Source organism: Neofelis nebulosa, chromosome 7 (genome assembly GCF_028018385.1).
Source record: "Neofelis nebulosa isolate mNeoNeb1 chromosome 7, mNeoNeb1.pri, whole genome shotgun sequence".
In the NCBI taxonomy this organism is placed as follows: domain Eukaryota; kingdom Metazoa; phylum Chordata; class Mammalia; order Carnivora; family Felidae; genus Neofelis; species Neofelis nebulosa.
In genome coordinates, this window is record NC_080788.1 from 19850445 (window position 1) to 19878376 (window position 27932).

Here is a 27932-nt window from a genome sequence, read left to right on the forward strand (position 1 = left end):
ACTTCCAGCCCCTGGAAGCCCCTGGGCTCAGCCCTAGAGTTTTCTCTATCTTCATGGATGTCATTCATCCTCCGGCTTTAAATACTGTCAAGATGCAGAGGACTCACATTGGTATCTCTAGCCTGACCTTCCAAGTCTTCCCCATCCCTCTAGCTGCTCAGAAAACTCTCCTCTCTCCCTCATCTCATCCCTCAACAAGTCCTATCAGCTGTACCTTCGAAATTCATCACAAGCAACCACTTCTTCCCACTCCCACTGCTGCCACCTGCACCAAGCGCTACAGTTTTCCATTCTCTGAGTTACCAGAAGTGCTTGCTCATGGATCTCCCTGCTCCCACTCTTGCTCCCCTGCAGTTTCTTCTTCAAACACCAACTGGTGGGGTCCTTTTGAAACAGCTCCCTGTACTCCTCTGCCCTGAACCCCCAGTGCTTGCCCAGCTCACTGGGCATAGAACACAGAGCCTTTATCAGGGACAGGCCTTCCACAATCCGGACCCTCCCACTCATGTGCTCCAGCCATGCAGATTCCTTGCTGTCCTAATCACGCACACAATCTCTGCCTCTGGGCCTTTGCATGCCCCATTTCCTCTGGCTGGAGATGGTCCTCCCTGGATGTAAGCAAAGTTCACTTTCACTCTCTCAGCTGGGCTGGCACTCCCCGACCCCTCCATCACTCTGTCACCTCACCATGCTTGTACTTCTTCAAGCAGGTATTGGCACCACCTGCCAGTATATATTTGTCTCCTCTGACGTCCCCATAAAGAAGTAAATGCTCCAGGAGAGCAGGCTTTGCTGTGCTCACTGCTGTAGCCCCAGTGTCTTGAGCAGGGCCTGTCACAGAGCAGGCAAGAAGAAAGTTTATTTAGTGAGTTAACCATTAAAGATTTGTTTGTGTCATCTGGGATATTTCAATTTCCATGCCCATCTTCCCCTCATAAAACTACTAGAATTCTAAATTATTGCAGAATCTGTTCATAGCAACATAAAAAGCAAACAGGCATTCCTCGGGTGGTACAAAATAAGAATGTACTCCTCTTTCTGCCTTAAATGGACCACATCATTATAAATAAAAATATGGCTTCTGCCCTTAAACTGAATATTCCTGCCAAAGGGGAATGCACAGGTGTGAACATGTACAAAAAGAAAAGTAGTGCAGGGGCGCCTGGGTGGCGCAGTCGGTTAAGCGTCCGACTTCAGCCAGGTCACGATCTCGCGGTCCGTGAGTTCGAGCCCCGCGTCAGGCTCTGGGCTGATGGCTCGGAGCCTGGAGCCTGTTTCCGATTCTGTGTCTCCCTCTCTCTCTGCCCCTCCCCCGTTCATGCTATGTCTCTCTCTGTCCCAAAAATAAATAAAAAAACGTTGAAAAAAAAAAATTAAAAAAAAAAAAGAAAAGTAGTGCAGTATTTTTCAAAAGAAAAAATCTTCAAAAATAAGTGCCAGGCAGCAAAGAAAAAAACTCTGTACTGATTTCTTTATCCTCACAAGGCTCACTGGGAGAAAACCCAGAAACGAAACACTACAGGGTTAACCAGGATGACGTTGGTAGGAGCGCTAGCATAAAATTGCTGAGTGAACGCTGAAGGACTCTTTTTAGCCAGGGAGAAGTTTTGCTGTAATGGTACCATTACAAATTTCTTACAGTAATAACACGGTACATTATAAGCTTGCTCAAATGATAAGCTCTTTATGAGGGTTAGAAGTCTGCAGCCCTCTCAAACAAAGGCCTTTCTGTCTTAGATTTCCTAGAAGTCAATAAGCTAAAAATCACATCCTGCACAATATCCACTTAGACTCACAGAAGATCTAGTCTTCTGTGGCTTCACCCCAGCTTCCCAGGGCACTGGGCAGTCAACACCATACACTCCACTTCTGTGTGTCCAATCAGATCATCTCTGGGGTCTAACTACTTTTTATTTTGAAATAACTTCAGGTTTATAGCAGAGCTGTAAAGACAGTAGAGAGAGATCCCATCTCTTGACCCCACTTCCTCTAATGTCAACATCTTATGTAACTATATCCTATGCATATTAAAACTAAGAAATTGACACTCATACAACACTATTAACTAAACCACAGGCTCTATTCAGATTTCATCAGTTTTTCCACTAATGTCTCTTTTCTTCCAGTCCAGGACCCCACAATGCATTCAGCTGTCGTATCTTTGGTCACTGCCAATCTGGAACAATCCCTCAGTCTTTCCTTGCTTTTCATGACCTTGGCACCTGGAAGAACAATGGTCAGGTATTTTGTAGAATGTCCCTCAAGTTGGGTTTGTCTGATGTTTTCTCACGACCAGACTGGAATTACGGCTTTGAGAGGACTAAGGCACAGGTGAAGAGCCATCTCATCCCATCATGTTAAGGTGGTGTCTGCCAGGTTTTCTACTGCGAAGTTACTATTTTTCCTATTCCCTACTCCATCCATTACAAATGAATCCAACCCACAGTCAAGGGGAAGGAAATCAAACTCCACCACCAGGAGGGAAGATTATTCAAAAATCTGTGAATGTTAAAACCACCATGGCAATTAATGAATACTTTGTAAATCCCTCTTTTGTTTTTTTTTTAAATGAAATTTGTTTAGCTAAACAAATCTTAGCTTATGGTTCATGGCAACAAAAGTTGAGGCAAAAAAGAAAAATAAAAAAGGCTAAGGCTCAAAGAAGATTTATAACTAGACCACATAGGCAGACATTTGTGAAATCATCAACTGCAGAGACAAAAAGATTTTTAAAAATATCATTTGATTTTAGCTTTAGAACATTTGTCAGTTTTATCTCTGGCCAAAAGTTCTTTGTTTGCGTCATCACATCAAATAGAGCTTCTATCCTTGTCATTACTCAAGATTTACTGCTGATCAGCTCTCATCCTTACTGACTTTTATCCGGCTATGCAACTCATGGCAATTAACACGGCTCATAGGAGAGAAGAAAGGGGAAAAATGATAAAGCAGTAGTCTGTCAAACATGTATGATGGGGCGACGCCGTAAGACAAATAAGGCTTCCCTGCAACTGGACTGTAAGTCATTTACTGGAAAGACCAAAGTCCAAACTCCTTTTTTGTCTTCTCCACCACCAACAAAATGCTCTGCACTGAACAGGGGCTAAATAAGATGATGCCAATTAATCAAAACATAATGTCAGTCTCCACCTAGTTCCAAAACCTCATTAGATTATAAGCAATGTTGTAAGAGTATTAACGGCATCTAGGGTTCTTACACATGAGCAAGTAGAATGATCAGAGAAGCCTATAAATAGTGCAGATCATTGGACTCCACCTACCAAGAGTCTGGTTCTGGGTTGGGTCTGGAAATTTGCTCTGTAACAAACACCTCAAGTGATTCTCTTTTAAATAGCTTCCCTTTGAGAAAGAGCAACTTAGTGTAAGACCTATGGACAATGCTAATACTTGAAGTACACGCGCGCGCACACACACACACACACACACACACACACACACACACAATTTTCCCACTGAAAAAGGCTTGGAAAACTGACTTACAACACACCGTTACACCTTACAAAGCTTTACCTCCAAAGGTCTCTTTCTGACCCACACAACACTGCTACCATCAAGTTCATTCCTGCCTTTGTCCCCTCACTTGTTATTTTTCAGGTGCCAGATAGTCTTACCAGTTCAGGTCAGAAAGGATGACTAAATACTGGAATTACAAACTTTATAAAGCTTTGCTGTTGCCATCCCGAGATCTCTTACAACTATGAATGGATACCATCCTGACAGTGGAAAACAGTCCAGAAATCGATTAGAGAAAGGAGTGACCCACACAATGCAAGCCTCCTCAACGCTACCCTCCAAACCATTCCACCCTGCGCCAGTAGTCCCACAGCCCTCCACACTTTACTGTGCAGCTCACACTATTTTTCCCTGGTTTATTGTTGGTTTATTATAATTAGGCAGTGAGGTATTTTTTTTCATAAAGATTAGTCCCTTTTCACATAGTGAAAATAAATTCTCAGAGCTCATTTCACTCGTATTACCTCAAAATGTCTCATTTAACACTTCAAATAAACTGTCAGTTTATTATAGGAATTCAGTTGATGGCACATGTAATCTCAATCTTTTCATCTACACAGAAAATACTCTTCAGCTATTAGCTTAAGATAAGGAAAATGATATTCTTTTTTTTTTTTTTTTTCAACGTTTTTTATTTATTTTTGGGACAGAGAGAGACAGAGCATGAACGGGGCAGGGGCAGAGAGAGAGGGAGACACAGAATCGGAAACAGGCTCCAGGCTCCGAGCCATCAGCCCAGAGCCCGACGCGGGGCTCGAACTCACGGACCGCGAGATCGTGACCTGGCTGAAGTCGGACGCTTAACCGACTGCGCCACCCAGGCGCCCCAGGAAAATGATATTCTGATCTCACTTCCTGATAATGTTGCTAAGGAGCCCTTTTCTGTCAACTCAACCTAAATTAGGTATGTCTAGTGATGACCTTATAATAAGAAAGATGATGAACATGTAAAGTCTCAAACATCTTTAACACACTCCTACCAAACTTGAACAAAGCACTTTGCCTTGAGACCACACCCCCTCCCTCACAAGCACAAGACTCTGATATAACAAATGGGGACACCATTTCAGAGATGTTTGTATACTTACAGAAGGTTTTGACAGTAAAATAATTACAGGTCCAAAGCAACTAACTTCTCCATTTTAGGTCAACTCTGATGTGTTCTGTCAGAACAGTCTTCTCTAAATTTTAACAGCAAAAACCAAGGATTCTAACACCACAGTGTTCCTACAAGTCATATCCAAGTACCTGTTTATGCAGGTCAAAACCTATGCAAAGTCCTCAGGGAATGAGTTCTGAAGGGCTTAGTTTTCCAGATACTTGGGTATTTCATAAGCACTCACTCTGTGCCAAGCACGAGCTACGATAACATGCAGCATCTCAATGCTTGAGACAATCCTACAAGGTAGGCAATGTCTTATGCCATCTTTTAAGGAGCTAACAGTCCAGAGAAGTTAGGCTACTCGCCCCCCAGGATGACACTGCTAGTGAAGAATGCCGAATGAACTGGGAGATTCCAGCCCACTGTGTCCTAAAGCATGTCCTCACCACTCACTCCCCTGCTCCCCTCAACCTTTGTGCCACTTGGCCTCAGCTTACACCTCTCTCCTCTTGCTCACCCCACACCAAAAACATTGGTCCCTTTGTGATGTGTTAAACACCTCATACATTACTCTACTGTCTCTTTGCACCCCAGCCCAGCCCCACAAGAACAGGAGAGAGCAGGACCTCTGCTCCCTGCACTGCTGTGTCCCCAACTAGAATCATAGCAGACGTTCACAATTTATTTGAAAAGTAAGTATGTGTGAATACTGGAACTGACTCGCTGAAAATCTTTCTAATTTTTAGGGCACAATTCCCTGACCTCTTATGCAGAGGATAAGAGGATATTCAGAGTGATTTATCTAATTGGAGAAAGCAAAATTTAAGCTGTGAAGCTAAGGCTCCATAATTGATGGTCTTAGGTGATACCAAATGAAAATAGTGGAGTAAAGACCTCCAAAAATTCTCTCCTCCATAAAAGCAAAGAGAACATGGGCCAAAATAGTTTCCGGCACCTATTCAGGACTCTGGATATTAACCAAAGGCTTAGAGTAACCCAGGAAGCATTTATGCAAGAAAAACGGTGAAATTTTGGTAAGAAGAGTGAATTTTGTGGCATGTTAACTGTCCGTTCCCATTCCCTATTCCCCAGCAATGTGGTGGTAACCTTGAAAACCAACATCCACAACCATGCCGAAAACCAGCAAACTGGCAGCCACTGGAAGGAGACAGAGCAGTCAGGGCTGGAGCTCCTTCAAAGCCCCATTCCCAGAGAACTGTCATTATCTGACCTGCCTGGTGGTTTCCTAGAAGACCCTACTTGTAAGGCTGTCTTTATTTAACCTGACTCAGAGCCCTCCTATTGCAAAAAGTCTCTTGGTGGGGAGGGGAGGAAGTATTTGTTAAAAATAATCACAGGTAATTGTTGAATATCATGCTGCCTGAGGATGTGGCTAACAGTATGGGCAAAACACAGGCTAACCAAACAGCTTAAAAAGAAAAGTAGGGGTATGACATGTCCATACGGCACTTTGAAAAGCTTTTATATATATATCTGGGAACCTAGAAGGCCATGAACATGCGTCAGGCTGTGCACATGCCCAGGGAAGACCTGAGAAGGCCCTAAGCTCTCATCTCTGGTTGACCGTAAGGCTGTGTACAGGCAGGAGGTGAGGCTAAGGAAGAGCTGAAAACTGCATGGTGAGTATTAAAGGCAAGCACCAATGAGTACACAGAGCCCCTAAGCAAAGACTGGGAGACTTAGTTCCAGGCATCTAAGGAAATCTTCGTCCATTCATTAGCTAACCGCTAAGCAAACCAAGCAGAGATTTAAGTGGCTACACACACACACACACACACACACACACACACACACACTACAGACTTTACAAAATTTTCCAAAGTCACTAAAACAATAGTAACATCATCAACCCCTGGGGAATGTGCAGAATCTGATTTTCAGGGTTGCTGTATTATTTTAAATGTTCTGTTGTCTACAAGAAATTATGAGACATTCAAAGAAACAAGAAGGTACGGCCCATTAATGTGGGGAGGGGGGTAGGTAGGGCAGGAAGGAAGCAGCCAATAAAGAGGTGGAAATTATAAAGAAAAGAGGCAAACAGAAATTCTGGAATTGAAAGTCATAATAACCAAAACAAAAAATCCACAACCAATCTGAACAGACAAAAGAAAGGATCAGTAAACTTGAAGATAGGCCAATTGAGATTATCCAGTCTGAGGAATTGAAAGAAAAAAGGAAAAGAAAGAGCCCAAGCATACGCATAGGGCAGCGGCAGAAGGAGAGGAGCGAGAAAGAGAGAAGGGCAAAAATGTTTGAAGAAATAATGGCTGAAAACTTACCAAATGTGATGAAAAACAATCTACATGCCCAAGAAGCTCAAGGAACTCCAAGTATAATAAACTCAGAGAGCCACACCTAGACTCGTCATAATCAAACTACTGAAAGCCAGAGCCTCAAAACCAGCAAGAGAAGAAAGAGACTCATCGCATTGGAGGGATCCTCGGTAAGATTAACAACTGGTTTCTCATCCAAAGAAACCACGGATACCAGAAAGCCTCCATTCAAATTGCTGAAAGAAAAAGACTGTCAACCAAGAATTCTCTACCAACAAAACTGTCCTTCAAAAGTGAGGAAGAAATTAGGGCGTTCCCAGACAAACAAAAACTGGAAGAATCTGTCACTAACAAACCTACCCTATGAGAAATATTAAAGGAGGCCTTTCAGACTGAAATGAAAGCACACTAAACATTAACTCAAATACACGTGAATAAAGAGCCCAAAAAAGGTAACTACATAGATAAATATAAAAGACGGTATAAATAGGTTGTAACACTTTTTTCTCTAATCTGATTTAAAAAACAACTGCATTAAGCAGTAATTATAAATCTGTGTTGATAGGCATATCATGGAAAAAGATGTTAATTTGTGTGACAATAATACCAGGAGGGAACAGGGAGAAATAAAGCTTTATATCAAAGCAAAGATTGTGTATACTAGTTGCAAAGTTGGTGTTAACCCAAACTATGTTATTATCAGTTAAGATGTTAACTGTTGGGGCGCCTGGGTGGCGCAGTCGGTTAAGCGTCCGACTTCAGCCAGGTCACGATCTCGCGGTCCGTGAGTTCAAGCCCCGCGTCGGGCTCTGGGCTGATGGCTCGGAGCCTGGAGCCTGTTTCCGATTCTGTGTCTCCCTCTCTCTCTGCCCCTCCCCCGTTCATGCTATGTCTCTCTCTGTCCCAAAAATAAAATAAAAAACGTTGAAAAAAAAAAAAAATTTAAGATGTTAACTGTTAACACTTAGGGTAGCTTCTAAAAAAATAACTCAGAAAAAATAAAGTAAAAGAAATGACAAGAGAGTGAAAATGTATAAAAACTATCTAACACAAAATAAGGCAGCACTGTAGGAACAAAGAAACAAAACCAACATGACCTAGGAAACCAAGAGCAAAATGACAGACATAAATCCTACCCTATCAGTAATAACATTAAATGTAAATGGATTAAACACTCCAATTAAAAACTGGTCCAATTACATGCTCTCTACAAGAGAAACATTTTAGATTCAAAGACAAACAGACCAGGGGTGCCTGGGTGGCTTAGTCAGTTGAGTGTCTGACGTCCACTCAGGTCATGATCTCACAGTTGGGAGTTCGAGCCCTGCATCAGGCCCGCTGCTGTTAGCCCAGAGCCCACTTCTGATCTGTGTCTCCCTCTTTCTGCCCCTCCCCCACTCGTGCGCGTACACGTGCGCTCTTTCTCTCTCTCTCTCTCTCAAAAATAAATAAACATTGAAAAAAAAAGGCTAAAAGTGAAAGGCTGGAAAAAGATATAGCATGCACTGGTAACCAAAAGAGTGCTGGAATGATTATACTATCAGACAAAACAGACTTTAAGACAAAATTTGTCACTAAAGACAAAGAATGAATTTTATAATGATAAAAGGGCTCGTCCACCCATAATTGCATATACGCACTTAACAACAGAGCCCCAAAATACATGAAGCAAAAACCGACACAACAGAAGAGAGAAATACACAATTCAACAATATTGGAGACTTCAATATCCCACTTTCAATAATGCATAGAATAACTAAACACACAAGGAAAAAGACTTAATCAACATACAAATCAACTAGACCTAAGAGATACCCACAGAATACTCAATAGCAGAATATACATTTTTTAAATTTTTTTAATATTTATTTATTTTTGACAGAGAGACAGAGCATGAGCAAGGGAAGGGCAGAGAGAGAGGGAGACAGAGAATCCAAAGCAGGCTCCAGGCTCTGAGCTGTCAGCACAGAGTCTGATGTGGGTGGGGCTTGAACTCAGACCATGAAATCATGACCTGAGCCGAAGTTGGACGCTCAACCGACTGAGCCACCCAGGCACCCCCAGAATACACATTCTTCTCCAGCACATACAAAACATTCTCCAGGGTAAACCATATGTTAGGCCGTTAAAAAGTCTCAATAAATTTAAAAGAACTGAAATAATACAAAGTATGTTCTCCAACCATACGGAATGAAATTAAAAATCAATAACATAATGGTGGGTCTTAGACTGCTGTGCTGTTCAGTCTCATTTCCTCTTGTGTTTCACTTCTTCATATCCTTCCCACTCACTGCTGATAGTGTCTTTGTATAGTAACCCCCCACCACCATTGTAGATGCTAATTTGCCCTTATAATCTATTAGAAGTTTGGAGATGGAACCATCGAACTTGCAGAACAAAAGAATAAGGCTCAGTATAAAACCACAAGGGGCTCTGCCTTGAAGAATCAGGAAGCATTAGGGATCAGTATTTGGAGCATCTTATTCTAGCCACCTAGGAGCCAGCCTAGTTCTTAGGCAGGCAAGGTTAACGGGCAGCCTAAAGGCCCAGGAAGGCACCAGTATAATACAAATCAGTTCCATGACAACCAGAGGTTAAGAAACATTACTTCTTCCATTATTAAGGAAAAAAAATTCCCAGCCTTCTGATATAAAGATGTTCAACATTCCTTTATAAGCCAGTCAGACTAACAAAAGGAAGACCTTCTCTTTTTACATATTTTGCTCTAAATTCCAATTTCCTTTGAGGACATGCCTTCCCATAAAAAGAACATCATCAATCTTACCCTTCCCTGTACTGTTTTATACTTAAAATCACTATCACAGGGTTTTACGCTCTCACATTTTTCTAAACTACTTCATGAACACGTTTTTGTCTCCTTAACCAGACTTAAAGCCCTTGAGGGGAAAAAAAGGCCATTCATGTTTCATTCTCCTTTTTGTAGTTCCCTACCCGCTCAGAGAGCAGTGCTGGGCTCATTAATGTTCCCTTAACAAAAACTGGTTAACTCAGAGGGTCATACAGGTGTGTCCTAATATACTGGTGTGTCCCAAACAACTTCTAGGTGTGCCAAGATAACAACCCCTTTGGGTCTGGGGCAGGGGGTGCAGTGGTTAGAGGTTGGGGTAGCAGGAGCACCTCAATGTGTACATCACCATGTGAAAAAGGCTGGGAAACACTGAGTTAAGGAACTAATTAGAAACACTGCTGAGGGGCACCTGAGTGGCAGTCAGTTGAGCATCCAACTCTTTGGCTCAGGTCTTGATCCCAGGGTCGTGGGATCATGGGATTGAGCACCGCATCGATGCTTAAGACTCTCTCTCTCTCTCTGCCCCTCTCCCCCCACTTGCACATGTGTGTTCTCTCTCTCTCTCTCTCTCAAAAACAAACACACAACAACAAAAAAACCCTGGGTTAAAGGACTAATTAGAAACACTGCTGAAAAGAACTAGAAAGAGAATGAATGTCCATAAAAAAGATGAAGCTCCTCATGTACCAACTAGAAAATCTTCCAAGACACGTAAGTGAAAGCCAGCAAGATCCAGGCAGTATGTAAAACATGCTACCATCCACGTAATAAGGAGGATACACACGCTTCATGGATTACCTATGCATACGGTACGCCTTTACGGGTACACCACAGTGGCTGGCCCTGAAGGGAACCCAGGAGGTAGAGATGGAGGTGGGAAAACTTATCCCAATGAACCCACTGAACTTCTGAATTTTAAAGCATGTGACGGCATTAAATTTTTTTGAATTCTATTTTAGAGGGGGAGAGAAAGTGGGTAAGGGAGGCAGGGAGGGGAAGGGGAAAGGGAAGGGAGAGAGGGAGAGAAAGAGAGAGAGACAGTCTCAAGCAGGTTCCACACTCAGTGCAGGGCTTGACGTGGGGCTCGATCCTACAACCCTGGGATCATGACATGAGCCGAAATCAAGAGTTGACACTCAACCCAACTAAGCCACCCAGGCCCCCCCAATAATTTTTTTAATGTTTATTTATTTTTGAGAAAAAGAAAGACAGAGTGTGAGCAGGGAAGGGGCAGACAGAGAGGGAGACACAGAATTCAAAGCAGGCTCCAGGCTCTGAGCTGTCAGCAGCCCCAATGCAAGGCTCGAACTCATGAACTGTGTGATCATGACCTGAGCCGAAGTCAGACGTTTAACCGACTGAGCCACCCAGGCACCCCCAATAAACTTTTTAAAGTTGCCAAATCCACCTATGCCTAGTAATGACTATTTTCTATGCAAAACACCTTTATGACTAAGTCAAATGTTGAGTTAAAATAAGAAAAGCAAGTTCTGGTTGCTGGTTACCCAGCTGTGTTCTCTTTGTGAAAATCCACTGAGCTCTACACTTAATTATGATCTGTGTACTTTTCCACAGGTATAATATACCTCAATAAAAAGTCAAACATAAAATGAAAAGGTTACTTAGGTCAACTGTCTTTTTGTTCCCTTATTAAAAGGCCAGTACATTTCATTTATTTGCCTAAAAAACTGTTTCAAATTGTTCAGCAATGTTTCTCAAAAGCAACCTCCTATGACTGAGATGTCATGCCGAGCCCGTGTGACAAGGGGGCTCAGGTCTGCCTGCTCTGCTTCTCCATCAGTAGTAACGGCCTCCAGTCCCACATTCTCACTCTGGGCTGGGAGGGTTCAGTAAGCACTGAGGAGCATTACTAAAAACCACCTTATGGTTTACTGCATTGCAATTACATTTTTAAATTATGAAAATGAAAGTCTTTAAAGCCACTTATCAAAAATGCCAAAGTCACAAAAGATGCAGATGGAGGCTGTCCAACAGTCCAGACAGAAGGAGGCTGCCTACAGAGGCATGACCGTCAAATGCAACACCTGACCTGAGGCTGCTTCTGTGATGGAGAAGGGAGAACTGTTGCCCAGGACCTGCATCAACAGGTAAAACTGGAGTATAAACGGCAGGTTGAAGTCTCCGCGTCGAACTGAACTTAGGCTATACTATGGTCATATGAGAGCATTTCCCCACTCTTAGTCAAATTACAATTGATGTTAGTTAAAGTAAAGGGCCACAGGGGCGCCTGGGTGGCGCAGTCGGTTAAGCGTCCGACTTCAGCCAGGTCACGATCTCGCGGTCCGTGGGTTCGAGCCCCGCGTCGGGCTCTGGGCTGATGGCTCGGAGCCTGGAGCCTGTTTCCGATTCTGTGTCTTCCTCTCTCTCTGCCCCTCCCCTGTTCATGCTCTGTCTCTCTCTGTCCCAAAAATAAATAAAAAATGTTGAAAAAAAAAATTAAAAAAAAAAAATAAAGTAAAGGGCCACAATGTTAAGTTACTCTTAAATGAGGGACAGGTCGGGGCGCCTGGGTGGCGCAGTCGGTTAAGCGTCCGACTTCAGCCAGGTCACGATCTCGCGGTCCGTGAGTTCGAGCCCCGCGTCAGGCTCTGGGCTGATGGCTCGGAGCCTGGAGCCTGTTTCCGATTCTATGTCTCCCTCTCTCTCTGCCCCTCCCCCGTTCATGCTCTGTCTCTCTCTGTCCCAAAAATAAATAAAAAACGTTGAAAAAAAAATTTAAAAAATAAATAAATAAATAAATAAATAAATAAATAAATAAATAAATAAGGGACAGGTCTATGCCCCTGTATGCGGGGACAGGGGGAGACTCAGCAGCAGTGGCAAATGATCATGCGAATAGGGTAAAATGTTAACAGGTTAATTTGAGTCCAGGGTGTGTGGATGTGCTTCGTGTTGTTTTTTTTTCTGTGAAATTAAAATTACTTCCAAATAAAGTCTTTTAAAACCATGTATTAATAAATTACTACCAATAAGAATCAAAACAAGCTTAGAAATGAATCTGGATTTTGATTATGACAGTTGCCTCTCATGAGGCATTTTAATGCCAAGGCACTATTTCAATTTGCAAAAAAAAAAAAAAAAAAAAAAAAAAAGTAAAAATTACACCTTCTGGCTAGATTTATAAGAGCTAAATAAGTACCTTCCAAGACCTAAAGCTTAACACAATTGTCTTGAACATAAGACTCCACCTCAGTAATTTCTCATAATGTGAACCTTAATGGAGAAACTAGATTTACAGGAAGTTTAATAAAAGTTCTCATCCACATGAGGGATTAATCTCGCCTGAGTGGCAAACACAATGATAAATCCTAGCTAACGATGTAGGTTAAGAGCACTTAAAGCCCTACCAAAAAAGAAAACAGAAATCAAAGGTCTAATAAAATGGTACATGTCCCAATAGATCTAATTCTTAGAAATGACAATGATGAAGGACTACACATGAAAGGCAAAACTTTAAATTTACAGAAAAACACCCGGGACACAATTCCCATCCCTCCAGGAAGGAAAAATTTCTTACACAAAAAAGCACAAGCCATACAGGAGAAGAATGAGAAATTGAACTACACTCAAAACTCACGATTTGCATGTGAAGTAAAGCCACATTTAAAGGGAAAGGACGAGTCACTTTTGGGGAGAGGACAGGCCCCTGCAAAAGGAGCTCGCAAACTGGCAGCACCCAGGAAAAGCTCTGTCGTCATCAGGCCTGTAAACACATGGAGAGCAGCAGCGACACCACCCAGAGCTGACTGTCCCCTGGCTGCCCACATGTCCTCCACACCCCCCAGAGATCCTAGGGACAGGGAACTGGCCAGGGAGGGAGCCTCCTCTCCACCAGATCCCTTTAACTAATAAAATCATTCACCAGGTGCCTCCAGGCAAAGAGGTGGCCTCCAGTGTCCAGAAAGGAGGATCCTCAGCACCCAGCTTCAGGCCTTAGAGAACTTTGGCGATTACGAGATGACAGCCCTAAAACTACCTCCCAGCCCCTGCAATACTTTCTAACAACATCCTGGCACTAACGCTAGCTGAGAGTTCTGGATAAACAAGACGCTGGCCCCAGCGACATCTATCTAACAGGATGTAAGATATAACAGCGCCACAACACTAAGACACAGATTGTTAAAAATTCACTCTCAAAGGTAGGCCTATTGTCTACAATTCAGCAGGACGGCTAGCTTCTCAGAGATCAGGGAGAGAGAGGGTAAAACATTCCAAAATACACAAGGCACTGCATGTTTTAACTATAATGAAGCATGTTAAGGTTATAACTACTATATTAAGGATGGGAGGAAATGCAGAAACACTGCCAGCTGTATTCTTAAAACTGCATGACATCCCCAAATAGTTTCCTCGCTGCAAAAATCCAATGCAACAGAAATCCCCCCTAGATCCAGTGAGGAGGTCGGGGGGGGGGGGGGGGACACACACACAGAGATCAGAGGTTTCGCTCAAATGACATCTGAATGTACCTTTTATAATTAGAAACAACATGAAAACTACTTCCGGTATTCTTGAAAATGTCCACTTCCCTAACAGTTCAAATGAAAGAAACAGTTATTAGGAAACCTTTAAAAGCAAGTCTTGGGGGCAGAAGGCAAGTACTGGCAGGAATACAATTTCTTCACTCAAGCCCTTGAGAAAATTAACTCATAACAAAAGCTAACAGTTCACATCAGAAAGTAGGTTTCTTTTTCTTGGGCAGAGGTCTAGAAATTCCCTCTGTTCATCACAACTACCAGTAGTTTATCAATTTAAACACAACAACAACCTAAATAATTTTTTCCATTCTGACTAATATCAGATCCTGTAACTGCAGGCAAGAGGTGCACATCTGCCAATAAAAACAGAAAAGTCAAAAGCTAACTCATGTTCTCGAGAGCATTTAAAGAGAAAACATCTACAAGTAGACTTCCTACAAAAAATTGCATTTGTGTGTCCAGATAAGTCAGAGATTGCCGACCCACTATCCTCAAAGGAACAACCTTACTGCAAACTTACAGACTACAAATAAAGGTCTAAAATGTCAAGGTTTAAAATAAATGCAAAACCAAATGCTAATGGCTTTTTTAAAAATATCATTACTCATTTTATCAATTCTAAACATGTTAAGTTTCAATACTGTGTGGGTCAACAAGCGACATGAGAGAAGTCAGGCCTTTGGGAGAACAGGGACAGGGAAAGTTGATACAATTGTAATCACATCTACAGATTCAGCAATACTCAGATTAGATGAATTTTCCAGATAACTGTGAAAATATCACTGTGACCTACAGTGAAACGTATCATTTCTTTGGGCTCCAAATGCCATGATTTATTAACTAAGGCATGAGGACAAAAGTATAGAAGGTATGTCCTGCAAATGAAGGCTGAAAGATACTAAGAGGGAATTCAAATTTAAAAAACTAAGGTAAGAATGTGTAATAACTTAATACCAACTTCAAGCCTTAGAGAAGGTATCATCACTAGTTTCCTGCAATTGGCTCATAACTGATGATGAAATTAACCGGTTTTTTTTCTTCTGTTCTTACCTCATAAGACCAGACACACTGCACCCCCGCAAACCTCCGGACACATCTTCCCACCTCCACGTCCTCGTGAGTCGTGTACATTTCCCGGAGACACTTTCCAATGTGCGGCACCATTCTCCGGAGAACCTCCCGGCTCATGATCACACCGGGCCCCCCCATGCAGAAGTTCTCACCGGGTTCCAGGGCCAGTTTCCCCATCTCTTCCGTGGTGCCCAGTCCTGTCTGCCCGAGAAAGAGGGGCTCACTGCTATTCAAACTCCTCAGAAAATTCTCCAGACGGTCTCCTTTGATATACACGTCATCATCTGCTCTCATAAACCATTCATACTTGTCCAGGTAGTGGTCATGCATGTACTTGAGCATCATGAAAGACTTCTTCTGGGGTGGGTAGGAGTCGTCCACGCCCCGTAGTGGCACTATCGGAATTGGTATCGAGGTGTCTGAACCCTCACTAGAGAAGAATTCGACTTTCCCAGGAATTGTCTTGGACCATGTTCTGGAATTAAAATAAGCATCAGTGAGAGAACAGTTTATTTCACGCTTCTCATTTCCAGAAATCCACAGATCTACTCATGTTGAAGCACTGTGTGTTCAGAAGGAATGATAAAAAGCTACCTGATCTGCTTGCTTCCCCTTAACAGAAGTCCAGGCTATGGGGTATTGCAAGGCCCAAGTTCATTTTCAAAAGAATCTCACCAAAAAAAGATTAATGAAGTGTTAAAATATTTCCGGGATAACTAAGTTTTAAGCTGTGGCTGAAAACCAAATTGCCGGGGCACCAAGGTTTCAACACCCAGGTTAATATTCTGATACTATCAACCCCCTACCTGTAAACTCCTCCACTTCAGAAGACAATTAAAAATCAAATTCTTCATTCAGCAAAGTTTCTTTGGATGCATATCAATGCCAAGTATGTGCTAAGCCAGGGGATGCAGGGCGAACAAAACACAGATGCCAACTTATAGAGCAGTCATCAGGAGAGACAGACGTTTATCAAAGGAGTCACACGCAAATGTACATACTATTATGAATTAAAACAAGTGCTCTGAAAGGCACACAGCCTTCAAGAGCAAACACACAGAAAGATCACAAACTAGACACACAGTGCAGAGAATGCTTCCTCTGCACATTCACAGGGTGAATGTGAAGGATGAGATACAGACCCAGGATGCGGCAGAGGAAAGGGATGGCACAGAAACGGGTGAACGCTGAGTATTCCACGGTCTTCAGGGGTGGAGGAGAGGGTTGGGGCCACTGGGCGGGAACTGCCACAGCAGCCTGGACGGGGGGGTGCCAAGGGTAACTGCACGTCCCATTGTCAGAGGAGAGATTAGAAATGAACGAAAAGGAAACAAAGAATCCTGCTCCTGCACAACTGATTTAAGGCCATCGTGTTCCAACTTTCCTTATGCCTTCCTCATTTTAAGTAGTAAGAGCTGAAGCAGTCCAGCTACAAATATGCATTTATACAGACTACTTCTAGGAAAAACATCGCAGAACATAAATGAAGCAGTCAATGAACAGAACATAAATGAAGCAGATCAAAAAAGGTCTGTTCCCAGGTGATATTCTCTCCAATATATTTTTTTTTATTTTGCTTATCCATTACAATCATATGTATTATAGTGAAAAGTGAACTTGAAGGGTTAATGAAAACCACACATCTTACATGAAAGGTCTTAGGGAGAGAAATTTTTGTAAAAGACATATACCAACCCCCAGAGGAGAGGTACAGAAGTAGGGGAGTGGGGAGGGACTATGAAGGGGATAAAGAGCTTTCTCTTTTTATTCTGTGTATCTTCAAATGAAGGAAAGTTTTTATAAGCAGGATATTATTGGGGGGGGAGGGTTAACTGTGCTAAAATATATGTAACTTGAAATTTACCACTTTAACCATTTTTTAAGTACTACTATTCAGTGGCATTGAACATATTCATATTGTTCTTCAACATCACCACCATGCATCTCCAGAACGTTTTCATCTGCAAAACTAAACTTCTAAAGTACAGTATTATTTTTGTAATTTTATAAATGATCTACAATGAATTACTTAAAAAAGCAATTACTGGCTTTTAATTCTTCTCCTAACCCAAATATAAGGAATACAAAATGACTTCAAATTTCTCTCATTCAAACAGAAGAGGAATTCGATGAACTTGTCAAACATGCTTCTCAAAAAAAATCCAAGGATTAAATACATATCGTTTTTCATCAAAGCTAGGAAGTCGACTGTAAGACAAACCATTGTTTTTTGTGCCAATAACAAGGAAAAAACAGTGCCAATCATAATCACATGATGCCAGCAACTGTAAAACGCATCCTGTTTCAGAGATGTTAAAATGTGGGGGGAAATGTGCATCTTAGAATGATGTAAGACAGTCGTAGTAATGTTTTTCCCTTAATGCCTGTGGATTTAAAATGGACCTATGGAGTCTTATGCCATTTACAAAACTCAGCATATATGGTACCTGATGGGACTACAGATGCTGTACTCCCATTTTCACAAAGGATAAGCTCCCAAAAGAATGGATGAAAAGTAAACATGGCAGGAATGGAGCAACTAATTTAAGGAGAAACCAACCCTTTCCATAAAGAGATAAGTCTATTTAAAAATGAGAATGAACTGGGGGCACCTGGGTGGCTCAGTCAGCTGGGTGTCCAGCTTTGGCTCAGGTCATGATCTCATGGTTTGCAGGTTCGAGCCCTGCATCGGGCTCTATGCTGACAGCTCAGAGCCTGGAGCCTGCTTCGGATTCTGTGTCTCCCTGTCTGCCCTTCCCCCGTTCATTCTCCCTCGCTCCCTCCCCCCAAAAATAAACAAACATTAAAAAAAAAATTCTAGGGGCGCCTGGGTGGCGCAGTCGGTTAAGCGTCCGACTTCAGCCAGGTCACGATCTTGCGGTCTGTGAGTTCGAGCCCCGCGTCGGGCTCTGGGCTGATGGCTCGGAGCCTGGAGCCTGTTTCCGATTCTGTGTCTCCCTCTCTCTCTGCCCCTCCCCCGCTCATGCTCTGTCTCTCTCTGTCCCAAAAATAAATAAAAAACGTTGAAAAATTAAAAAAAAAAAAAATTCTAAGCATGAGAATGAACCACAGTCTACACAGAATGTATAATAACTGAAAGACACCCTTCTGACGTGGTAATCTAGAGGGGAGATGACTTCCCAGCCCCAGGAGATGGGTGACAATGAAGATGTACTAAGAGGACCGCCATCCAGGTCAAGGAGCCTCTGATTCCTTCCTCTAAGAGAAATGATTTTTGTTTGGGAGTCATATCAATTATTTGAAAAAGTAAATAATTTCAGTGGTTGGCACATAACAAGTCAATAAATCCTGCTCACGTGCATTAAAAAAAGTGACTTAAAGTGCTGTGTGTGTGTGTGTGCAAGTGTGAGCACACCTCCACGCAGAAAAGAGCGGAAACCATTTCTGTCTCTGAGACACCTCCAAGTGAGTTTCTAATCACTTTCCATAACACTCAACCATTTCCTGCCATTCCTACATTGAAGAACCGGACTTAATCAGACCCAACCAGAAAACAATTAAGAGGTAAAATTCACAGGCCTGCTGGAGTTCAAATATACTACCATCCATGGTCCCTCTGAAATGTAGTTTAAAGCTAAAGAGTCTGCATTATCTCATAACTGATTACACATGGACAGTGAATAAAATCAACCTAACTTCAGCTTCTACCCAACTGCTTCTGAACTAAAATGTGATTAATAAAACAGATCAAGTTCAAACCAGTAAGTACTAAAGTGCTGGGGTTGGGTGAGCTCAGAAGCCGTTAAGGTATTAAAGCACCATGATATTGAGACATGGGATGAGTAAGACAACGTCCGCCTTCAAAAGAATAACCTACTCAAGACACAACACGCTGTGTCACAGTTAGGAGGACAGGCTCTGCAATCAGGCTTGTGGGGTGACCGTCCTGGCCCCACTTTGGGTGAGCCACTCTGTGCCTCCCTTTCCTTATCTGCAAGCTGGGGGCTGGGATGATAATGGCACCTACCTTAATAGGGCTGTTGTGAGGGTCAGATGGACCCTTCTATCTCAAGTGCTCAGACGTCGGCCTGGCACGCAGTAAGCGTAACAGAAGGGTGACTTACTGGGGAAGACGGCAGTCTGCAAATAAGACGGTGAAAGAGAAAATGAAGGACACAAGGGAGCGTGGGCTGGACCCGGGACAGCCCGTCACAGGATCACACGCCAGCGCGGAGGCGCTGTGGAAAATGCTGCTTCTCACGTTGCTGGCTGAAAACCTGACAATCAAGCCAGCTATTAGAATTCCGTTTTGCTGTCAATCTCAGACAACATCAGGGTATAAGTCTAAGGAGACTTCAACTTTTAAAAGTGTTTTCACTTCTGAATGCTGGAATCCTTTGTAGGAGACTGAGGATGGAAACCCCTCCCGGTCCGGGCCCGCAGCGCCCGCGCCCCCTCGGACAGAGCAGGCAGAGAAAGTGCCGACGGTACAACCGGCACCCAGGCGATTAATGCCCGCACTGTGACTTGAAATGGTGTAATTTGTCTAAGAAGAGAAGCCAATTAATTTTAAAAACAGACAATCTAACCTCAAACCATCCTTTAAAGCCTCTCTGCAGTTTTATGGCAACTCCACCCAATTATTATCTTTTCCTTTTTAGGTAACCCAGGGAAAAACCTCAAGCTGCCCTTTTCTGTTCTAAATGACTGGCAGTTTGCGGGAAATCTCTCAGAACGAATTTCTGTAAATCCTCCAATCTTAAGAAATGATGACCGTTTTCACTTAGGGTGCCTTTGGCTTCAAGAGCTCCATCCAGTTAAAGGCTTCTGGAACAGAGATCATGATTCACCATCCTGGGGGAACGGTGGGGGGGGGGGGGGGGCTGTAATAATGGCTAAGAAGTGAAGGAAGCACACTGCTCAAGCAGCAGGCTGGCCCTCCTTCCGTGAGAGAACCAGGTCCAGTTCCTTAATTTTCATAAGCAAACGTCAACCTTGCCACTGACACGTTTGTTACCGGGAGCAAAGAGCTCTCACTTGATTGAAACCACAGAACGTTTGCAGAGGCCCTCGCCAGCTAGCTCAAGTTTCAGTGGACCGATAACCAACTCTAGCTAAAGGCACAGATAAGACAGCTGAAATCTGAGAGAGCCAAGAAAGCTATGAGCCCTTCCTCAGGGCTTCTAAACGCTATCCCTCCACCAAGTTAAATCACAGTTAAGTAATGCAGCTAGACGATAACTGGCTTCGCTAAGGGATGCCTTTGCTGACTTAAGACTTCATATAGTCCCCCTTCCCATTCAGTTACCATTTTAAGAAAAACTACATAAAATACATTTCTGTATAAAACTGCATCTATAGCAGGACTCCTGTCTTAAGTACACATTCGTAATCCATGGGCAAAAAGCAGGCAAGAGTATATACTTGTGATGTGGATTATTAAGGGAACAAAAGTACATATACAAATATAAAATATTTTACAACTTTGCCCCAAAGTGCTTACTATGGTTATTTGTGGTTGGAGGATCAGAAGGCATTTAATTTTCTTCACGTTTTCTACATTTCTAAATTTTCTGCAACAGAAAGGTGTATTTAGAACTGGGAAAAAAAATTTTTAATCTGGAGAAAAGCTTTAAGCTAAAAAGTATCCAAAGAAATGAAAAGATAGGACAACAGAAAATTCTACTTTTATAATAAACATTTTTCTATTCTATCCAGTGGACAAAAACTCAGTAAGACTGAGTACTTTTCCTGCACATTTTCTGAATGTGAATAGCTATAGTAATTCTTATAAAAAGAGGAGCTCTTCTGTGATTTCCCCAAAATCACGATTAAATACATTTAAAAACATAAGAGACTCTTAAATATGGAGAACAAACAGAAGGTTACTGGAGGGGTTGTGGGGAGGGGGGATGGGCTAAATGGGTAAGGGGCATTAAGGAACCTACTCCTGAAATCGTTGCACTATATGCTAACTAATTTGGATGTAAATTTAAAAAATAAAAATAAATAAATAAATAAATAGATAGATACATTGTCAGACAGTTACAGTGATACATTTGAAAGGACTCACGATCAAATCATCTCAGAACCTGGAGTCACGGAAGGAAGGGAGAATATAGTTTTTCCCCTCGTAGAACTGATAGATAATAGGAATTGAATGTATGTATTTCTATTCTTGCATTACAGAAAAGATTTCAGCTAACCTAACCAAAAGGCATACAGTACAATAACAGAAGCGAGAAAACGAGGCTGAAGAAAAATAAAAGTAGGGTCGTGGGAGCAAGGCAGGAAAGTGGTACCTATACCAGGGAAGGCAAAACCCTGCCTGGGAGGGGCTGCCTGCTCAGCGCTGTGCCCACAGGAAACACTCAACCAAGGGGAGTCCTCTGAAAAGATGCCAACTAGAACAAGGGAGCCCGCGTAATGAGACCAACTGCCATCACGTGGTCTCTACGTCCGCTAACAGTGGCCCAAATCGGCAGCACGCCTTCCAGCAGGCAACCAAAAGAAGTCACAGGACTGTGTCCCACTGCTCAGGGTTAAGTGAAGTAACTATTCCAGACAGGGAGAACTGACAGAAACTTCTCCGCGGGGTGACGGTAGAGAGAGAAGGGCAAACGTGGTGAGCATTGTCACAGGAAGCGCAAGCTTGATGAAGCAGCAAGTAGTCTCAGCTCACCCTCCCAAAAAGTATGTGGAGGACAGCATGCACTTGAGCAGGCAGAGCAGCCATGCACTTGAACTTGACCAGGCCTAGTGAAAACTCAGAGGTCTTCCAAGGCTACCAAGTGAAGGCTCAAGGCCTCTCCTGGCCCTGAAGGAGTGCCCTCTGGCAGGAGGCTGCAAGCATTACTCAGTCCATTACCTCTGCCCTGTCCTAGGATGAGGGACCAGCCCTGCAGCCAGCACCCTTAGCCGTAGGTTTCCCTTCCTCTGTCTGCCTTCCGGATACACGGCTTCCTCTTGTAAAGTCTTTAACCGTCTTATTGCAACACCTTATGACGTGAGCAATCTCAATTCTTTTTAGAATTACATGGGGAAATAGAAAAGAAATCACAAATGGTGGGAAAATATTTTTTAAAAGAAATCAAATTATACTCTTTACCATTAATCCTTAAAAAGCACACTAAAGGTGGGGCGCCTGGGTGGCGCAGTCGGTTAAGCGTCCGACTTCAGCCAGGTCACGATCTCGCGGTCCGTGAGTTCGAGCCCCGCGTCAGGCTCTGGGCTGATGGCTCGGAGCCTGGAGCCTGTTTCCGATTCTGTGTCTCCCTCTCTCTCTCTGCCCCTCCCCCGTTCATGCTCTGTCTCTCTCTGTCCCAAAAATAAATAAAAAACGTTGAAAAAAAATTAAAAAAAAAAAAAAAAGCACACTAAAGGTGAAAGCAAGCATTAAGGAGAATTTTTTTTTTTCCGTTCAATAAAGCTGTTGGCAGGTGGATTACAGCTTCCCACCTCCACAATGGCCTGGCCACTAGCCCAGGAGGCAGCTCCAAGGTATTAAGAGCTAACAGCAACCTGCCCTTTGAGCCCAGGCTCACAGCAAACAATGGGAATACTCATCAGTACAGACCACAAAAAACGCCCTCTTTGGAACCTAAGAATCAAAATTTGGAGTGTTAATAACAGAAGGCAAATTCTAACCTAATGATACATTTCCAAAGCTTCAAATGTTGGAAAGCTACCTTACATAGTTTGTATTTTGCTGTTGTGCACTTAAAAGTATAAATATGCAACTAATTCTTAATCGCATGAACAAAATTCGTTTTCAAATTTAATTCTAAGCAAAAAAACCCAAACAACAACAGCAAAAAGTGTTGCTTAATGCAAACAATAAAACCACCCCGAACCTATTCTGGCCCACCCCCTTACAAGTCAGTGTTCCTGTTATCAAGGCACTTCCTGGTATCGAACCACTGAACAGCAGCCCACGGCCACCCAGCAACCAAGCAGTTACCTAGTGCGGTGTACCATGCTAAGGGCATTTGAAACTCAGCCTATGGGGGCACCTGGGTGGCTCAGTTGGTTAGGTGTCCAAGTCGGCTTCAGCTTGGGTCATGATCTCATGGTTCATGGGTTCAAGTCCACACTGTTAGCGCAGAGCCTGCTTGGGCTCTCTCTGCCCCCCCCCCCACTTGCATACACATGCTCGCGCTCTCTCTCAAAATAAATACACTTTAAGCAAAACAAAGTAACTCAGTCTGTGATAGTTCAATGGGGTGTGTTGAGGTATTGCCACCCACATATTCCAGATGAGGGGATGGAGGCTCAGGGCCAGGTAAGTAATTTGCCCAAGGTCACAAGGCTAATGAAAGTCAAAGCCAGAATGCAAATGGGGTCTGACTCTAAAGGCTCTGCTGGCCAGCTTCTGGCTTTTTCATCCCGCACAGTTATTTCCAGGTTAGCACCCACATTTCCTTTGCAGACCATACTCCACTGATAAGGCTGAGAAAACAGAGTCATCACAGACACGGGGAGCACACTTACAACCACTTAAGCCACTTCCACTGTGTCTGCCTGGCAGAAACCTGCCTGTTGAGGACACCTCTTCAGAGTCTAAGCTGGATTTAACTGAAGGTCAGAAGACTCTACTCAAATGGTAGCTTCCGAAACCCTCCTTCCGTGTGGGTCCCTTCGCTACTGTAAATCCTGCCCAATCATTTTCCCCACAGCAGGTTGGAAACACAGAAAACCCCAACATAAAAGCCGCCTTCACACCTGGGTTCTACTTACAAAGCAATCGTTTTAATGGCATTAATAACTACATTTTCATTCATCTTCAGGCTTTGGGTTTGCAAGCCTAGGACTGCATCAAATCAGAGCAGTGGACACCTTATATTTTTAATCATCCACAAACCAAGGTCCTCGGTTACAGAACAAATACCATCGCTATAAATGCTTCAGAAAGGACACTGAATTAAGGTAAGTAGATGGACAGTTTCAGGATTTATAAATCGTAACTAAGTTTTTTATTCCTCCCAATTCCACCCACATCCACAAAAAGACACTGGCAGATGGAAACACTGATACTGACATCCACATATGGAAGAGGGGGGGACTGGGAAGTTAGAGTAACTGAGGAAAATACAGTAACCAAATAAATACTTTTCAGTGCAGGATTAACTGTTACTTGCAAAAAAGAATGACCTCTGACCCCAGCCCCAGGGAGCCTGCTGTGCCCAAGTTACAGGTACCTACAACCTAACTCGCTGGAAACTGCACTCATTTCCTTCCAAGGGCTCTTCCCTCCTCCCCCTCCTCCCCCTCCTCCCCCTCATCCCCCCTTCCTCTTTTTTTTTTTTTAACTGTAGTTCTGTAGATTTATTACAAAATAATTGCTCACTATAGTAAAACACAAAAGTACAGAAGAGGGCCAAGAAGAGTATGAAAACTCCTCAGCATCACTGTGTATAGATGCTTTCACACTTTCTTTTCTACGCTACACAAACAAGATTATTTTGATTTTAAGCAAAAATGGAACCCATACTGGGCATACAATTTTATGAACTACTCTTAAATTTAAGTATATTGTGAATCTCTCTTCATTTCAGTCAACATATTTGAGCCACTTGATTTTTTGTGGCTAGAGAGACATCACAGTATAGATAAACTTGGGAAATCAATTATGGTCCACAGTTCCTCACGCAGGACACCAAAGACACTTGAAATTTCCACTCCTTACATACATCTTCAAGCACATCTTTAAATCCCTTTGAAAAATTCTAGAGGAAATGCTAGATTTCAGGTCCCAGCCTCAAAATGAACAATCTCGTTCCTTCACTACTTCCTGCTATTCCACATTTCTGGGAATCTGTTGTCTCTGCCTCAAAAACTCCTATTCATCCTTCAAGACCAAGTGAGGGAAAGGGGGCAGGAGAGTGTGGGTGAGGCCTTTCCTGATTGCCTTCATAAATCAGCACAGGCCTCTTTCTCCTGTGTTCCCACCCCAGTGAGCCCAGGCACCCAGTGAGCCCTTATCATGAAGTATTTCCATTTCTTTCCTTCCCTGGATGACAAACCCTGCAAGGATAGAATTATTAATTCGTTTCCAATAAAGACCACCTTAATGAATGGACAGGGGAAGTGAAAATACAACCTCGTATCATCTTCTGTCGACAGCCACAGCTATCCCTACTTGGAACATTCTGACTATTTGAGGGCATCAAGCTCTGAAAGCACGGCATAGAAAACTAAACTCTTTATCAGGATCACGTATTCCAGCGGTCATCTTGTACAGGCAATTCACAATGTGAAATGGGTTGTGCTCCGTAAGTTCATTTACAGGTTGATTATTCGGATTATAGAAGGCAGTCGGTAAATTTTTGCCAAACTGAATTCTATCTGAGAAAGAAAGTATTGCTCTGAACTGTCTCGAGATAAGCACGGTTTACTGGGTTCAAGAATAAGGAAAGGAACCCTGAGGTTTGCTCATTAAGGTTGGTAAAAGAACAGTGTGCCTTCGCTGAAAGCATTAGGAAGAGGCCATTAACTGGTATAACAACATCTTGCAACAAGATTCCTATATCTCCAGCTAGTGTTTCTCAAACTTTCTTCCCACAGTTCCCTACAGACTGATGCTAATCTTTAATGGTGCCCTTTATCACTCCCAGGGCAAAGAAGGGAAACCATCCACCTCTTTCCTCTGAGAAAGTAAAGAAAGAACAAAACAGTTCCCCATCTTCAGCCCAGGGGAGGTAAGAATCAAGACAAATGAAAGGTGTTGGATTAGCTTAGCGTTCTGGGCATAAGAAAGGACTAAAAAGCAAAGTATGTATGTTTTTTTTTTTTTCTTTTTTTATCAAACCATTAATTAAAAAGAAAACCCAAAAGGTATCAAAACTCTCCCAGCAAGAACAGGTAAGTTAGCCAAGAAATGCTTGAAACAGAAGAGGAACAAAGAAGAACTTGTCTACCGGATATTAAAAAATTATTCAACTTCCAATCATTTCAATGGGTGGTACTGGCACAAGAACAGAGAGAAAGATCAGTGAACAGAATAAGAAGTCCAAAAACATACCCAGGAATTCTGAGTATGATGACGATGGCATTTCATATTGGTAGGGAAATGGGAGATTATTCAACAGATGGTACTGAGACAATGTACTATTTGGGGGAAAAAATGAGATTGAGATTATTTCTACCCCTTCTAGAATCAGCAAAAAAATGTTGCTTTTAACAATCTCTCCAGGGCAATAAACTTCTGAGCTTGAGCTTGGTGGTGGTGGGGGGGGACCCTAAAATCAGAAAGGTAAAGACAGAACTACATGAACTTCTGTGTATCAAACATCATGACTAAGAACAAAGAATAAAATATGGAAATAATAGGAACTGTAGCTACTAACAAAAGACCCAAAGAACCCAGGGTTCTGATGATCAGTCACTACATGACCTAACAAATCACTCGGAGGAATCAAGGTACCATTCTGAAGTGAAATTGCAGAGAAAACAAATACTCTAGAATATGAGTCAAAATGAATTTCTTTATATATTTGTAAAACCCCAGCTATGCAGAACCCTTAGGCAATTTTAGTTTAAGACAGCTTCAGAGCTCTAGCACTGTAACCACCTCAGATATAAATCTTTTCTTAATTTCTTGTTTTTTACTTTAAAAAAAATTTTTTTTAATTCTAAGTTCATTTGGAGAGAGAGCGGGAGAGAGAGGGAGAGAGCGGGCGAGCGAATGGGAGAGGGGCAGAGACAGAGAATCCCAAGCAGGCTCCACACTGTCAGCAAACAGCCCGATGCAGGACTTGAACTCACCGACTGTGAGATCATGGCCTGAACTGACGCTGGACACTTAACCGACTGAGACACTCAGGTGTCCCTTTTCTTAATTTCTTTGTAAATTCATTACATTTATGAAGCTAAGGATACTTCTGCCTGTGTGTCTAAAAGCCTTCTTCAAACTTCTTATGCAAAACCAGACCTGTTGACTCATTTTCCCCATCTCAATAAATGATACAACCACTCACACTGTGTCTCAAGCAAGACCCCAGGAGGCACTGTGATTCCTCTCTGCCTCACCCCTCACTAGCATTCCATCAGCACCACTTTACCTTGGCCCCAGCACATATCCCAGAACCAGCCACTTCCTCCTCCACTGCTACACCAGTCCCTGCCACCCACACATCCACCGTGACCACCTCCTAACATCTCCTTGCTTATCTCCAGTCCATGCTCCACACAACGGGCAGAACTCACAATTTAGGACATAATGCAATCACCTCCCCTTCCTGTCTAAACCCTCCAAAGGCTTTCTAATTCACTGAGAATAAGAGACCAGACACTATCAGGCCTCATCTGCTTTCTTTTATCGGCCTTCTTTGATTCCAAGTTGATTCCTGCCTTATAACTTACCAGCTCTTCCCTCTCCTCCCTTGCTCATCAGTGATATTCACACAACCATGGTTAAGACTGCACCCAAAATACCAAATTCTCCAGATGCCATCCCACCCTTTCCTTACCTTGTTTTGTTTTCTCCATAGTACCCATCATTAACCCTCTTTTCAGTGTCTTCCCTTCCATTAGAACAGAAGCAAAGCACCATGAGAACAAACATCTTCACTACTGTGTCCTTAATACTTAGAGTCTGAACCCAGAGGAGCCATGCATGTATTTGTTAAACAAAGGAATGAATCTTAAGTGCAACTGAATAATTT

The 27932-nt window shown here is 42.8% G+C and overlaps 1 protein-coding gene and 1 long non-coding RNA gene across 2 annotated transcripts in view; one reads left to right on the forward strand and one right to left on the reverse strand.

Moving 5' to 3' along the window:
- CHSY1 (chondroitin sulfate synthase 1) overlaps window positions 1-27932 on the reverse strand; it is a 70553-nt gene that overhangs the window by 39049 nt on the left and 3572 nt on the right. The window contains exon 2 of the mRNA XM_058736778.1: window positions 15289-15784. Coding sequence (XP_058592761.1) covers window positions 15289-15784 — 496 coding nt within the window. The remainder of the gene's footprint in view (window positions 1-15288; window positions 15785-27932) is intronic.
- LOC131516139 (uncharacterized) lies at window positions 5242-15408 on the forward strand. The gene is made up of 3 exons (XR_009263914.1): window positions 5242-5328; window positions 5729-5898; window positions 15297-15408. It is a non-coding gene; the product is annotated as an uncharacterized LOC131516139 (long non-coding RNA).